Source organism: Manihot esculenta, chromosome 7, assembly GCF_001659605.2.
Source record: "Manihot esculenta cultivar AM560-2 chromosome 7, M.esculenta_v8, whole genome shotgun sequence".
In the NCBI taxonomy this organism is placed as follows: Eukaryota; Viridiplantae; Streptophyta; class Magnoliopsida; order Malpighiales; family Euphorbiaceae; genus Manihot; species Manihot esculenta.
Genome location: NC_035167.2, coordinates 3590482 through 3605456, shown reverse-complemented (window position 1 = coordinate 3605456; position 14975 = coordinate 3590482). Strand labels below are relative to the sequence as shown.

At 31.6% G+C, this 14975-nt stretch overlaps 2 protein-coding genes and 1 non-coding gene across 8 annotated transcripts; all 3 read left to right on the top strand.

Moving 5' to 3' along the window:
• Positions 1 to 1311: 1311 nt before the first annotated feature.
• On the top strand, positions 1312 to 5080 carry LOC110618548 (serine carboxypeptidase-like 12). The gene is made up of 14 exons (XM_043958035.1): positions 1312 to 1486; positions 1567 to 1703; positions 1792 to 1868; positions 2184 to 2306; positions 2382 to 2484; positions 2582 to 2619; positions 2719 to 2820; positions 2936 to 3022; positions 3206 to 3367; positions 3474 to 3545; positions 3636 to 3763; positions 3881 to 3994; positions 4618 to 4672; positions 4843 to 5080. Exons 1-14 carry the CDS (start codon positions 1335 to 1337, stop codon positions 4924 to 4926), a joined length of 1434 nt encoding a protein of 477 aa, XP_043813970.1. The 5' UTR covers positions 1312 to 1334; the 3' UTR covers positions 4927 to 5080.
• Positions 5081 to 6785: 1705 nt separating this feature from the next.
• TRNAM-CAU lies at positions 6786 to 6871 on the top strand. Its single transcript is given in 2 exon segments — positions 6786 to 6823; positions 6836 to 6871. It is a non-coding gene; the product is annotated as a tRNA-Met (tRNA).
• Positions 6872 to 7026: 155 nt separating this feature from the next.
• LOC110619278 lies at positions 7027 to 13297 on the top strand. 6 transcript variants are annotated; one of them, XM_021762608.2, is made up of 5 exons: positions 7027 to 8006; positions 9577 to 9715; positions 9786 to 10904; positions 11870 to 12259; positions 12997 to 13297. In XM_021762608.2, the coding sequence occupies exons 1-4, from the start codon at positions 7135 to 7137 to the stop codon at positions 12248 to 12250; spliced, it is 2511 nt and encodes an 836-aa protein (XP_021618300.1). In that variant the 5' UTR covers positions 7027 to 7134; the 3' UTR covers positions 12251 to 12259; positions 12997 to 13297. The 6 variants fall into 6 exon arrangements, with proteins under 6 accessions (XP_021618300.1, XP_021618299.1, XP_021618303.1 ...); XM_021762607.2 differs by having other exon boundaries at positions 11870 to 12266; positions 13050 to 13297; XM_021762611.2 differs by having other exon boundaries at positions 7029 to 8006; positions 9577 to 9691; positions 9789 to 10904; positions 13050 to 13297.
• The last annotated feature ends 1678 nt before the right edge of the window (positions 13298 to 14975 follow it).

Genomic DNA, 14975 nt, shown 5'->3' with positions numbered 1-14975 from the left:
TTCAAATCTCATCTCCATTATATAATTTGAAACTAACATTACATGTTAAATAGTGTTTATTTTTTAAATTTTATTAATTTTAATTTATCTTTTTTTATTTATTCGATTTATAAATAAAATATTTATTAGTTAAAATAAAAATTAAAAAAAAAATTGTGTAGGATATGTTCTAATTCTATACTGAATATTTAAATTTAGTCGTTAAACACTGTGGACAAGATTTGCCACGTCATTAGTGATGTGTTCTTTGCCATGAGAAGATTTTCAATGTTTAGCTTATCATCTTTTCTCACAAATACTTTAAAATTAAATTAAGATTTTTCTTAAAACTATTTGTATTTAAAATTTATTAATTTAAATAATTTAAAATTTATATATCAACTCTTTAAATTTTTATACATAATATTAATATTTTTTATTTTTTAATACTGCAATCAAACAATAAACATAAGTTATTTTTTAAAAAATATTTTATACAAATTATTTTCTACAAAATAATTAGTTTTTTAGTAAAAGATTCCCCTGCGTTGTATGAATATAAAAATATAAGTAGAGAGAAAGGATCAATTTGTTTATTTTATTCATTAATTTAACAAATTATAAAAAATAAAAAAAAAATTGGGCTAACGCTCTTTCAAAAGGCACAAAACGAAGGTGCCCAAACCCACAGGCAAAGCTTCCCTAAAATTGTCAGCAGAATATCCCTTGTATTTGCATATTAAAATTTAAGAAAAATTAATATTTAATTTTCTTTCATTTTAAAAAATATATTAAAATATTAATAATATTTTATAAGATCTACCAATTAAATTTTCTATCAATTTTAATTAAAATTTTTAAAATATTTTAATATGAAAAACTATTATTACACATCGAAAATATACTAAAATTTAAAATTATATATAATAGCGAGTTAAAAATTATTTAGTTTATTATTTTGAATTAATTAAAAAATAAATTTAAAAATTATTTAATTTTATTTAAATTGAACCGTTATAATATTTAATATATATTTTTATAAAATTAAAAAATTAATTAATAATTTTTTTGTATATTACTAAAACACTCAGCGGTAAAACTAATAAAATGATTAACGTTGAAATGCAGGCAGAAGCTTCTCCATGGTTTTACAAAACAGCACGCAGAATCAACTACCTAAATAAGCAGCAGACCATCAATTAACCACAAATACCCAAACTTTAACCAATCTTTCAAACAAGACTGGAAGGTCTGGGTCTGGATTCACGACTTGGATTGGCTATAAATAATATTAACTAATTAAAATTTTCAAGATAATTAATTAAGCTTTAATAGAAATTATCCTTAATTTCATCATGCCAACCATTTCTGGTAGAGATTCTATAATCAGCTTCGCCTGTTTAACATTTCACTTGCTTCTTCTTCAATCTTTCGTCGCCGAGTCAGGCAGTATCGTCGAGAATTTACCAGGCTTCTCAGGCGTTTTGCCATTCAAGCTCGAAACTGGGTAAGCTCGATTTCCTGATTTGGAGTTGGTAATTTGTTTGAATTGTTGTGATAAAGCTGCTGGGTTTTTGATATTGTTAGATATGTGAGTGTGAATGAATCAGAGCTGTTCTACCTTTTCGTTGAATCACAAGGGAAGCCTAAACAAGACCCTCTTTTGGTTTACTTGATTGGAGGCCCTGGCTGTTCTGCTTTGAACGGATTCTTTTTCCAAACTGGTATAATATTTTTAAAATAGATATAATTAAAAATAAATTAAAGTAATTTTTTGTCACTTAGAGCTTAGATTTCAACTTTTGCATGTAGGTCCACTGATTTTAAATACAAGTGATTACTCTGGGGGCTTGCCACAGTTGCTTTACAATGAATTCACATGGACAAAGGTACAAAAATATTCAATTATATTATATTATTCTTAATTTATATATATATCGATATATATCGATCGTGGAAAGAGAATGTGCTTCTAAATGAGTTATAGGTACTCCTCCCTTAAAATTAGCTTTTAGGGTGAGTTAAGTCTGATTCAAACTTAATATGTATTAGAGTTTTGGTTTGATATTGAGTCTATGAGTTATAGGCACTTCTGTTTATGAGCTAATTTTTTGGTGAATTAGTTCTGACTCAAATTTAACAATATATTTAAATAAGATATATTTATTTTTTATTTCTTCTGGTGATTGCATGGCTCTACGTAGACTTCCAGTATTATATTTGTAGATGCTCCAGTTGGCTCTGGTTATTCCTACGCAAACAGCGCCCAAGGTTACTATGTTTCAGACACAATATCAGTGGCACAAATCCATGTCTTTTTAAGAAAGGCAAGTGAAATTATAAATTCTAAAAATTTAGAATATTTTTAAAAAATTAAATTTTATTTATTTCAATATTTACAGTGGCTGGCTGATCACCAAGAATACATAGAAAATCCGTTCTTCATTGCCAGTGATTCATTTTCTGGTATAATAACACCAGTCCTTGCTCAGGAAATAATATTCGGTAATCTTTTACGTAATATTTTTCCTCATATATATATTATAAAAAAATAATTATTTTACTTTTAAATATTATTAATTAATGTCGAAAATTGATGCAGGAAATGAAGGAGGACTCCAGCCTACCATAAATCTACAAGTAATAATAATCTGAAGAAAAATAGCCCTGATTTTTCCTAGCTTTTTCCTTTTAAGAAAATTAATTTAAAATAAAAAATACTGAAAGTGATTTTTTCAGGGAATCGTTAGCGGATCCTCACATATCAATTATTCCCTGGAAGCAAACAGCAGAATACCCCTTGCTTACAGTTTGGCACTTATATCTCGCAGTGTTTATGAGGTGATTCAATTATATTCCTAAAATAATTATTAATTTATTTATATTAAGATTGACTAATAAAAAATTATTATTTTAAATTTAAATGTGAAATCTTAGCTTACACTTGATTTCGCAGTCTGCCAAAAATAGTTGCAATGAGAATTATCTAGACGTGGATTCCTCAAATGCAGAATGTCTACAGGATCTTGAAGAAATTGATGAGGTTTCGTTAATTGAGATATTTTTTTTTTATATCGTATGTTCCTGTTTTTGAATTGGGAATCGAAAATTGAAAGGGTAGAATTTGAGATCTCTAATTTATTTACCGATAAAATTTTACAGCTGTTTATTTATTTATTTTATTATTATATATGTTAAATAAAAGGAGAAATTATGGAATTTGCAGTGCATTGATCCGATTAATGAAGAAAACATATTGGAGCCAAAGTGTGCTGAATTATCACCAAAACCAGATGACGATTTACGCCAACAAGCTCGAAGATCTCTCATAGCACATTCAAGAAATCTCCGCCGTCCATTTTTCAGACCCCATGATTACTGGTGCCGGGTACTTCCCCAGTTTCTAATTTTTATAATATTTTTGAGTAATTTCTGAGATTTATCAAAATTTATTATTTAATATTTAATATATATTTCACATGTTTATTTTTCAGAATTTCGAATACAAGCTCCTTGACATATGGGCAAATGACAAAAGCGTACAAGACGCTCTACACGTTCGAAGGGTATATATGTAAAATTTTAATTAAAAAATGACGAATTTTATACGTATTTATAATTTTTTTTTCCCTCTCTCTCAATGTAAATGGAAACAGGGAAGTATTAAGGAATGGTACAGGTGCAATAATTCAATACCAGACAATACATACTCCTACGATATTGGAAGTGGTGTTGATTATTACAGCAATCTCACCAACTATGGTCTTCAAGTTCTACTTTACAGGTTTGCTCTCTCTAACACATCTTCAATTTTGATTTTTCTCAATGAATTTTTACTGCAATTTTGGTAAAAATAATTTATTAACTGGATTTAATTTTTTAAGATTTTATGATGATGCAGCGCTGATCATGATTTGGTAATTCCATATATATCAACTCTTGAGTGGATTGAATCTCTAGATTTGACCGTAGACTATGCATGGCGACCTTGGTTCGTTCATGGTCAAGTTGCAGGGTTAGTTATTTTTAAAAGAGAAAAATACTTTGTAGTCCCTGAGATTTAACGTAATTAACACTTCTATCTCTCTATTTTGGCGACCCAACACTTAAGTCCCTCACTTTCTTTTCTGTCCAAATTCGTAGTCCTTCCGTCCAAAATAGCCGTTTGGGACACGTGAATTGACAAAATTAACCTCCTCCTCCTCCTTCTTCTTATTCTTCTTCTTCTTCTTCTTCCTACCCTTCTGCAACTTCTTCTTCTTCTTTCTTCTTCTTCTTCTTCTTCTTCTTCTTCTTCTTCTTTTGGAATTTCACATTGAGAGAAGGGTATTTTTGAAAAAAATTATCACATTTCACCCTTGACTATTTGACCAAACGGTTTAAATGGACGGAAGGACTACGAATTTGGACGGAAGAGAAAGTGAGGGACTTAAGTGTTGGATCGCCAAAATAGAGGGACAGAAGTATTAATTACGTTAAACCTCAGGGACTAAAAAGTAATTTTCCCTTTTTAAAATCTCATAATTTTAAAAATAATTACATAATTCCAAAATTCTTTATTCAGTAATTAATTTTAAAATTAAATTACACATAATAAATGCATTTAATAATTATATATGATATGATATTCATGTGTAGGTATACTCTTAGGAATGAATATCATGGATTCCGCTTGACCTTTGCAACTTTGAAGGTAAGAAATTAAAGAACAACTTCATTGATTTTTTATTAAGTTAAAATAAATTAATTAAAGAGTGTAATTTAATAAAATAAAAAATAATTATAATTAAATTTTAAAAGCATAAACAAAATAATTAATTTTGATAATATAAAAACAGTAATTAATAATTGAAATATGAACAGGGAGCAGGTCACTCTCCAACACAGTACAAGCCAGTAGAATGTTATAACATGTTTGAAAGGTGGATCCATTACTATCCCCTGTAGCCGTTGCTAGAATAACTCAAGCCAGAATTGCAGAGCTCCATTCCATATTATAATTTATACTTGTTCTATTAATATCATAATCTTACTGTATATTGCAATTATTTGGTGTTTTTATCATGTAAACTATAGGGGCAGACCCAGAAATGAAAGTGTGGAGCAAATTTCAAATCACAATTTATATTTTTATGATTAATTGGGAGAGGAGCTAATCTTCGTACTATTTTTTTTTCTAAATACAATTTTGAATTTTTAAAAAAAAAATTAAAAATTGGGAGGTCATGGCCATCCTTAATTACTATATGTGTCTGCTCTGATAAACTAAGAATGGTTGCTATAGAGGCGAAAATGTGTCCAAGAAGCAATAGCCTTTTTAGATTTTAAGAAACTAAACGGAGTTTTAGGGAAAAAACTTGCTCAATCAATCCCAAAACTCAGGAAAAAAGAAAGGAATATTTACAATTTAGTTACTCAATATTGTCATTATTAATAAATGAATTCTTATATTTTTAAAAATCTATTAAAACGTCCTTATTTTTTATCTTTATCAATGAAACAATCATTCTATCTATTTTTGCCGTTAAAAATATAGTAAAAGACCAAATTACCCCATTCTTTTCCTCCTCCTTCTTCGTTGATTCTTCCTCCTCCTCTTCTTTTTCTTTTGTTCTTTTTTTTATTCGTTTTTTCAAAGAGCAAGAGATTCTTCTTCTTTTTTTTCTTTTTCTTCATCATCTTCTTCTTTTTCTTCATCATCATCATCTTTTTCTTTTTTTTTTTTTTTTTTTAAGGAGAAGGAGAAGGAGGAGAGAATATTTTGTTGATGGAAATAGACGATAAGAATATTTTTATAAATATAAAAAAAGATAAGGATATTTTAATAGATATTAGAAAATATACGAATGTTTTAATAGATTTTTAAAAATATAGAAACTGATTCGTTAATAATAGCAATATCTAAAAATTAAATAAGGGATTTTATTTAAGGGTAAAATTATATTTTAGAAATTTTCTCCCTCATTCTTTATCTAATTTTAACGAAAAAGAGGACGGAAGAATTATTTCATTGACGGAAAGAAAAAATAAGGATATTTTAATAGATTTTTAAAAATATATTAACTAATTTATTAATAATGGTAATATTCAGAAATTAAATTGTAACTTTTTTAAAAAAAAACCTAAGGAAAAAAATACAGATCAAGCAATGTAAATCATATCCAAAGAAAAGAAGTAGAAGTGCTGTCACATTTAGAAAGAAAACTAAAACAAATGTATTACACAATCTTCTTAGTTAAAGAAGGTTAACTTCTTCACAAAAGTTGCCAAGGAGGATGATGGTGGTGTTGGTGTGTTGTACGAGGAAAGACTTCTCAAACCACCACTTAACCACGTTTCACTAGTTAATGAATGAGAAAAGACAAGAGACAAGAGACAAACATCCTCTAAATTTGCAAATAAAAACAAACATGCACATATATCGAAAAAACACTCACTATAATAAAAAATCAATATAGAATTATATATACAATCTCATTCAGGTAGAGAGCAAGGAAACTTATATTTAAGTAAGGATGGAGATGAACAGGGGATAATAGAAATATTAACAACAAATAAAGACTCTATTTGAAGAGTATCATTGAAACTATAGAAAAAAAAAAAAAAATTCTCTCTACAAAAATTAGGTAAAGAGGAAAAAAACACTTTAAGAAGAAATGGTTGAAAATTTTGGAAAGAAAACGTTAGACTGAGATGGGATAATAGTTAGTGTTTTTGAAGAAGAGAGATGAATTTAGATAAATATACTAATTAAAAAAGAAAATTTCAAAAGTCATAAAGGTTTCTATGTTATTTAAGACAACATTGGGGTGGTGGCGCAGTTGGCTAGCGCGTAGGTCTCATAGCTACTTGAGTGATCCTGAGGTCGAGAGTTCGAGCCTCTCTCACCCCATATTTTTTATGAATTCACATTTCCAAACGACATGTCAATGCACTCTTTAGAAATTTAAAAATATCTATAAATAATTAGTTTTCTGAACCAGCATTCTCGAAACGGCATGTCGTGTTGACTATTAAATTAAAATTATTTAAATTTAAATCCAAAACTGGCAATCGCACGCTTTACTACGCCCTCCTCTTGGAAATTCCACCTCGGCGGTTCGGCCTCAGTAGTCGTCCTAGTCACCAACCACCACCACCGCTGGCACCAACAAAATGACCACTTCCACCACCGTGCAACCGCCAGGTCTAGCTGTGGACATCCTACCATTCGTAGACATGACAACGCTCTCCCAATCAGAGCTCCGCACCCTCTCCCGCTGTTCTTCTTCCTTCTTCGAACCCCGCCGCACTGACGACACCAGAACAATCACCATAGACCCCGCAAGCTTCAATGAGAGTGCTGGCTCACGCCGCCAAACCTACTCCCGCCTTTCATCCCACCACCATCACCATCGACACCGCCTGGCTGGTCTTCTTCCCAAAACCCCTAATCCGCCTAGCCCTACTCCTCTTCCCTCCAACGATCCATCCACTGACACGGACCACCTTGAAAATCACTCCATCATTGGTTTCCTCAAACAATTCCTTTCCACACACCCCGAATTTCAGCAATTGGATTTAGTAGATTTCGATAGTTTTAGCCATCTGAACGATGCTATAAATTTCAATTCTAATCCACCACCACTAGCGGCAGTAGTAGAAGCGCCTGTTGTGAATGGGAACTTCGTAATTGGGGAAAGGAAGAGGAAAAGAGGAAGGAAGCCAAAAGTGAAAGTATTAAGTGAGAGGGCAATGGGGGCAGAGATTGTGAACAAGAATGGGGTTGTGGTGGATTTGGTGGGGTTGTCGAGTTTGGAGGAGCCATTCATGGAGGAATTGAGGAGGAGAACGGAAGGGATGGACAAAGAGGAGGAGTTGTTGGGATTTTTAAGGGACATTGGAGGCCAGTGGTGTAGCAGAAGAAGGAAGAGGAGGATTGTAGATGCTAGCGAGTTTGGTGACATCTTGCCTGTAGATTGGAAGCTCCTACTAGGGCTCAAAAGGAAAGAAGGCCGTACTTGGGTTTATTGCCGCAGATACATAAGGTGTTTGTTTTAATCGTCATCTTCTTCTTCTTCTTCCTATTCTTTGAATTATTATTGGTTCCCTGTTCCTGGTTTAACTGTGATTTGTCCGTTTGGTGTCTGATAAATGAAGATGAAGAAAGTAAAAGAGTAGACTAGATCATGTTTCTTATATTTTTTGGCTGTTATTGTATAAGGTTTTGTTTTCTTGAGTGGTAGATGATGAGCCATTACGATTTTGTTTATTAAAGGTTTCTGTTTTTGCAGTTCAAAGAAAAAAAGTTTCTCTCTTTTTGGATGTTAGATGTTGAACGGTGAATCATTATGTTTGATTTCTTCTTGTTGTTTTTATTTTGTTTTATTCTACTGTTTCTGTAAAATGATGATGTTATCCGGAATGATGACATCTGTTTCCTGTCATTTTCTTTAGTTCTGCTGGTATCATATGTGGTGCCTAAATTCCATATACGTACATGGGCTTATAGCCATTTGTGTGCAGTTTAGGAACGTTTTCAAACAAGCATTGTAATTGGATGCGGAACTTCACAGAACATCTATTTTATGTGGTGTTTTCATATTAGGTTTCACATTGATTATGAGTTTTGTTCTTGTGGTTTAGGGTCGTTGAACTTAGTATACCTTAAACTGGGATAGTTCCCAGTTTTTGCACTTTTTGCTCTTTCAAGACAGGTGACACAGAAAAAATTGAGGTTGTGATAATTTGACTGTTTGTTATGAATGGTTCTTCTAAAGCTAACTTCTGAGTTCTGAAGCAAAAGAATGTTCTAGCTATTGCCTTTTGAACTTTAAACTGTATATGTTGTGTATACTGCTGTTGCACTATATCCAGAAAATAAGATTGGGATACTGGTTTTCATGTTACTTCAGCCTCTATGACGAAAAAATATGGCAATGTGAAAATCAAACCATATAAGTTGAAAATCGAATTTTTTAAAAGTAATTAAGTGAACTAAAGCATATGAGCCAAATAACAGAATTGATTGAACCAAACTGATTCAGTTTGGTTTTTTTGGTTTAAACAGAAAAGTGTTTATCCCTACTTTATAGGTTATGGAAAAGGATGATATGTATTGTATTTATCAATATATGTTGAATCTTTAAGGTGCGAATATGTAAGCCTACCTCCTTAAATGGAGAGATGGCAGGATGCAATATTCTTTTCCTGTACCTTTGGCATTAGTATCCAAATTTAAGTTCATTTGGCTGTATTTAATTTAACCTGAATGCTAGAGTTGGTTGCTGTGCTTGTAATTTATCACTGGAATTTAAAACAAAATTGTTTCATCTTTATTGGGATGTTGTTTCCGCGTTCTCTGAGTTGTCATTACATTCTAATGATTTGAAAGTAAATGTTTCTTATCATTAGTTAGGTTGTATAATTGTTGATGAACCTCGTTTTAGCAGTTTAATGAATTGCATGCTTTTATTTGCTGTTCTGCTAAATGACTGTGTGGTTGTCAATTGCAATATCATTAACAAACTGATAATAGTGACACTGCCCAATTCTCAAGCATGCCATATGCATCTACCTGGGCTTATTATTATCATTTTCTTATTTGATATTATCCAGCCCTGGTGGACAACAATTTGTATCCTGTAAGGAAGTTGCTGCATACTTGCAATCAATTTTTGGATCTTATGATGCTAGACCATTGAAGGATCATGCAGGTGACATTATACAGCAGGTCCACAGACTAGCCTCTGAAAGTGTATGTGAATAATTGCTTTACATGCTTTGTCAAATATTCTCTTGTTCAATAAGGCTTACAGTATATGCAGCAGCATGCAGGTGCAAACAAGAAGGATGAAGATCAGAGCCAAGCTAGTGAACGCGAGAAGGCTGTCGCCTTGCTGGGAATTGACAATTTGGAGTTGGCAGAGGTTCAAATACATGATCTTTTTGAATGCCACAAATGTAACATGACATTTGATGAAAAGGATACATATTTACAGCACCTTTTGTCATTTCACCAAAGGACTACAAGGAGGTATAGACTTGGTTCTTCTGTTGGTGATGGTGTAATAGTGAAAGATGGAAAATATGAATGCCAGTTTTGCCATAAGGTATTTCATGAAAGGCGACGGTATAATGGTCATGTAGGAATCCATGTGAGGAATTATGTGAGGGGGATAGAAGAATCACCTATTAGCAGGATGGCTTTGCAAAAGAGAAGCGACTCTCCAAACAAAGATGAATTGCCTACAAGAATCTCCAAAATGGATGCTTTGATTGAAATAGCTCAGAATTCCATTCGTGAAACATCTTCTTCTGGTCCTAATGGTGAATCCAATGGTGGTTTTACTTCTAATAAACAGAATCTGGTTCCTAATGCAGAACTTCTAGCTTCAGTTTCTGATCATGAATTGAAATCTGATTCTTCTCTCAGTGAACCAGAAATAGAATGTGAATATCAGGAATTGGAGTTAAGTCAGAAAAAAAGTGATCATATGATTGATGATGTTAGCAATGTCCTAGATGTTGAGATAGACTCTTTGTTTGCTAATGAGCAACATAGTAAAGCGCTTGCTGGAACAGATCGTCTGGCAGCGTTCACTGATGTAATTGATAGTTCTTTCATTGAGCAGGAAAGAGGTTCTGAACATTGCTCCCTTGTGCCGGTGAGTGATCAGAAAATTTGTAGCATTGAGAATAATGTCAATTTGGTTGGCACAGACAAACAAGACAATCATAAGACTGACAAAGTGGATAAAATGGGTAGTATAGAGGTCGAAATTGGCTTTGTAAGCAATAAGAGGGAGGCAGATGTTACTAGTATACAAGAAAATGTACAGGAATCTTTCAAAGAAGATGAGCTTCAGCATGGGGTTCCAGAACCACCTGTATCCCTATTGCAACCATCCGATGGTTTTTCAGTGCCCAATGTGAGCTTGGATAAGGTATCATTTTATATACTTTTGGTTAATTTTGGGTTTACAGTAAATTTTAAATGCTTGAGGAATATTTCAATGAGCCATTGGGGGCAGTAACACAGTGCTCGAACGCCTGCCTTGTAGTGCAGGAGGTCAAGGGCAGCAACCTTCAATTCTTTTGAGAAATCTCTTAAGTAGTAAAAAGAAAAGGAAAGAGTATTTTGATGATCTTTGAATTTGATTCTCTTGGTGTAACGAGGATTTATTAACAGAATGTACATAGTGGGGCTGAGAGTGTCTTATTATGTACAATGATCAATCATCTAAGTTTCCTATATCATCTTACTTTGCTTAAGATTCAAGTCAATTTATTTGTCTTTTGTCAGTAATACATGTAAGTGTTACTGGTTAATGCTTAGAAATATGAAAATCCTGGGAAGAATCATGCTAATTGTGCAAGTAGCGGTTAATGATCCCCCTCTCAGCTGTCGTTTAATTTGCATTTTTTTGGTTGGGAAGTCTTCTCCTCCTTTGCAATATGAAAACTCCAGCAAGTGATATTAATGTTATTGCAGATGCTAGGCTGTGAGACATCATTATCTTCATTGACAATGAAAGAATTGTTGGTTTAAAGACCATAATGCATTATACCTAAGATGTGAAAGAATTCTGGTTTAAGGATGGACAAAAAATCTGTCTAATATTCACATTCAACATATTTAAAAATATATATTTGCAGATTGATGAGCCTGCTGACAGCATGAATTCACATTTTAAAGTTGATTTGTATTGTTTCAGTACTACTAAGAGTAGTTTTTTTTTTCCTGCAATTAAACTTCTGTGAGTAAAATTTTTAAATTTTCACCTATAGTTTTGGGTGTGTGTGGAGGCTGGATGGTTTCCCCTTCTTAGTTATTCATATTTTTGCGATAAATTTGTTATTTATTTTCCAGGGAGTATGGCTTGATTGGTGTATATCCTTTTCTTGACAGGGAGCGACCGAATTTAGTATGATAGACCAGGGGCATCAGAAAATAGCAGGATTTGAGGAGTTGAAATTGGAGGAAATTGAAGAACTAAAGTATAGTTCTGGGACCGGGCAACTACCTATTTCTCTGCCAGAGGTACCAATAAATATGGAAAATAATACTGAGATGGAAGGGTCATATGATGCCTCAGTTAAGTTTGAACCAAAGATTGTAGATACAGCTGGTGGACAACAGCTTATGACTGTTTGTGTATGGTGTGGAGTTGAGTTCAGCCATGAGGCTGTAGATACTGAAATGCAATCAGATTCAGTTGGTTATATGTGTCCAACCTGCAAGGCAAGAATTTCTGGGCAACTAAATGTGTTGGGTGGTGATTGCTCATGAATTCTTCAGGTGTGGGGTAATTTCAATTTCTTTAGAGCAGTCTTGCTAATTATGAGTCTTTTCTTTCCTTTTTTCCTTTTTCCCATATATCTCTGTTATTTATTTTAACCTTGAAAAAAAGAAATACTTAATTGTTATAGTGTCATATATACACATCTACTGTTGTGCCTTCCATAAGTGATTGTGGTGCAAAATATTATGAATGTGTTATATAATAAAAATATTTGCTTAAATATTGATGTGCGATCCTTATCATAATAGAATATATTTTGATAGGGATACATTGATGATAAATATAGAGCGCTTTTTTTTTCCTTAGTCAGCTGATACATAATAATATCTTTTAAATATGTACTAGAAATTTGAGTAGACAAGTCCATTGACCTTCTAAACAGTGCTGCAAAGGTCATATATTTCAGGTGTAGGCATTGCAATTCATTAGGTGTTATGCACTCTTAATGTTCTAGGTATGTGAGTGCATAATCTTTTGATGTGTAGATGTTGCAAATATGAGTGATGTGGTAAATGGTTTCTTAGAGCATCATAGCTGCATCCTTAGGTATTGAAAACATATGATGTTGGTGTCTTTTGTTGTAATTGTTTATTTCGTTTTCCTGCTGGGCTTATGAGTCTTGTATGAAACATATCTAACCTAACAATGCAATTGCCATCATGAACGCTATCAGTATTTTTTTCTGCTCAATTATTTGTCTGTTTGTATGAATAAATTTTATGTTCTATTTTAGGTTGCTGATCGTTTTGCAGACTGTTAATATGTGTACCCATTTTACATTGGCAGCTGAAGCTGATGGAAGATGTTTGTAGCGGCCAAGAACTGCTGAAATTTTGCAGCAAGAAAGTTGACCAATTGTATTTTTATAAGAATGAGCATGTAAGTACGTCCTTGCTGGTGATAACTTCTTAATTGTTGGGTTGATGGATATTTCATCATTGTATCTGTAGAGACAGACAGTGAGGCTAGTTCGATGTGCACGGTTATGTATCAAAATACGTTTGCAGTCTTTACTGAGCAGTTTCCTTTTCTTTTTTCCTGCTGTTGTGTGCAAATGGAAGATCTGTATTTAAAATTGGGGAGCATTATCCTGCTAGATATGTAGTCTTTCTTGCTTCCTCTGAAGCAGCTATTGTGCTTCAAGAATCATCATCATGACTTGGTCTTCCGGTTCAAGCAGTAGCTTCATCTCTTAAAGAATCTAACTTATTAAACTGTGGGATCCAAACAGTCTTTTCTGATTCTCTTTGAAACTATCCATTTTGTAAGAAGAAAATATTTCAAATGAATTTTTATAGAATCGTAGTCAAACTATTTATTTTGTAAAATTAAAAAGAATTTGAATTTTTCGTTACACAATAAAAATAAATTAAATTGTTTTTTTTTTTGTAAAATTTTATTCTGCAAACAGAGGGAAAGATTTTGTGATGGTTGACGAGATTAGGAGCGAGCATTGCCTAGTATCAAACTAGAACCATTACCTGGACACTTCTCTAATCCTGATGATAATGTTGTTCCAGTTTTCCACAAGTGCAGAGATGGAAAATGAAGTGAAAAAGTCAGAGAAAGCAATGAAGCTGATCTGTGTTCAGGCATAGAATAAAGAATATGTGATTCGATTCTTCTTGCATTATGGCAAGGCAGAATAAAGAGAGGAATCCAACTGAAATGGTGGAGAAAAATTGTAAAAGAAAGGACAAAGAATCCAACATGGCAGCAGAATGAGAGTTTATGTAGGCACCAACAATTCACTGATCTAAAGATCGATGACTTGAAGATTGTTCTTGGAAGTATACATAGATGATCGACAGGTTTCCAAAAACTGAGAATGTGAGGCTTTAACAATAATAAAATGCAGTAGGATTTTTTTGGTAATTTAATTTTATTGGCAAGAGAAATTTATTTTTTCTAATTTATTTTTATTATTAAAAAATTTATTATTTGGAGATATAACATAAAAAAATTCATCAATTAGCTCCTTAATTTTTAAAAATATATTAAAATATCATTAAAAATTTTAAAAATCTATTAATTAATGTTTTTATTAATTTTAACGTTAAATTTTTTTACTATTTAATTTTTATAATATAGAAAAATTTATTAATTGATTTTTTTATTTTATAAAAATATTTACTAATTAATTTTTCTCGTATCGTATATTTTTTTAATTTTTAATAATTAAAATTAATAAAGAGATTAATTAATAATTTTTTTGAAATTTTAAAAATATTTCAGTGTATTTTTTAAAATTAAAAAATTTTTACATACAGAAAAATTAAATAGTAATTTTTTTATTATTTTTAATTAAGTATTGAATGTATTATGGTAAAAAATAAATCGGTATTAATAGATAATTTTTAATTTATTAGCGATAAAAGTACAATCTTTTTTTATTGTAAAAATAATTTTACACCTCAATTGAAGAGAAAATTTTTAACATCGAGTATACGAGTACACTTGTACATTCAATCAGATAAAAATTAAAATAAAATGTTAACATGGGTATCAACAGGAATGATGATTTCAATTAAAATCACTTATGTTTGTTATAGGTAATCAAATTTTGTATTTTATTAGGATTAGTGTTTAGTTTTCATAAATGATCTAACATAACAGTCATCTAAAATAAGTTATGAACTGTTATAATAAGATAAAATTACGTGGTAAGAGTCTGATAAATTGATACGCGATTCCATCCGTGAAAAAGAAAGA

Coding starts and splice junctions, on each gene's coding strand:
- LOC110618548 (XM_043958035.1), top strand. CDS start 1,335: ATGCCAACCATTTCTGGTAGAGATTCTATAATCAGCTTCGCCTGTTTA. Junction 2,307..2,381: donor TCCATGTCTTTTTAAGAAAG/GCAAGTGAAATT, acceptor CAATATTTACAG/TGGCTGGCTGATCACCAAGA. Junction 3,023..3,205: donor ATCTTGAAGAAATTGATGAG/GTTTCGTTAATT, acceptor TGGAATTTGCAG/TGCATTGATCCGATTAATGA.
- LOC110619278 (XM_021762608.2), top strand. CDS start 7,135: ATGACCACTTCCACCACCGTGCAACCGCCAGGTCTAGCTGTGGACATC. Junction 9,716..9,785: donor ACAGACTAGCCTCTGAAAGT/GTATGTGAATAA, acceptor CAGTATATGCAG/CAGCATGCAGGTGCAAACAA. Junction 10,905..11,869: donor CCAATGTGAGCTTGGATAAG/GTATCATTTTAT, acceptor TTTTCTTGACAG/GGAGCGACCGAATTTAGTAT.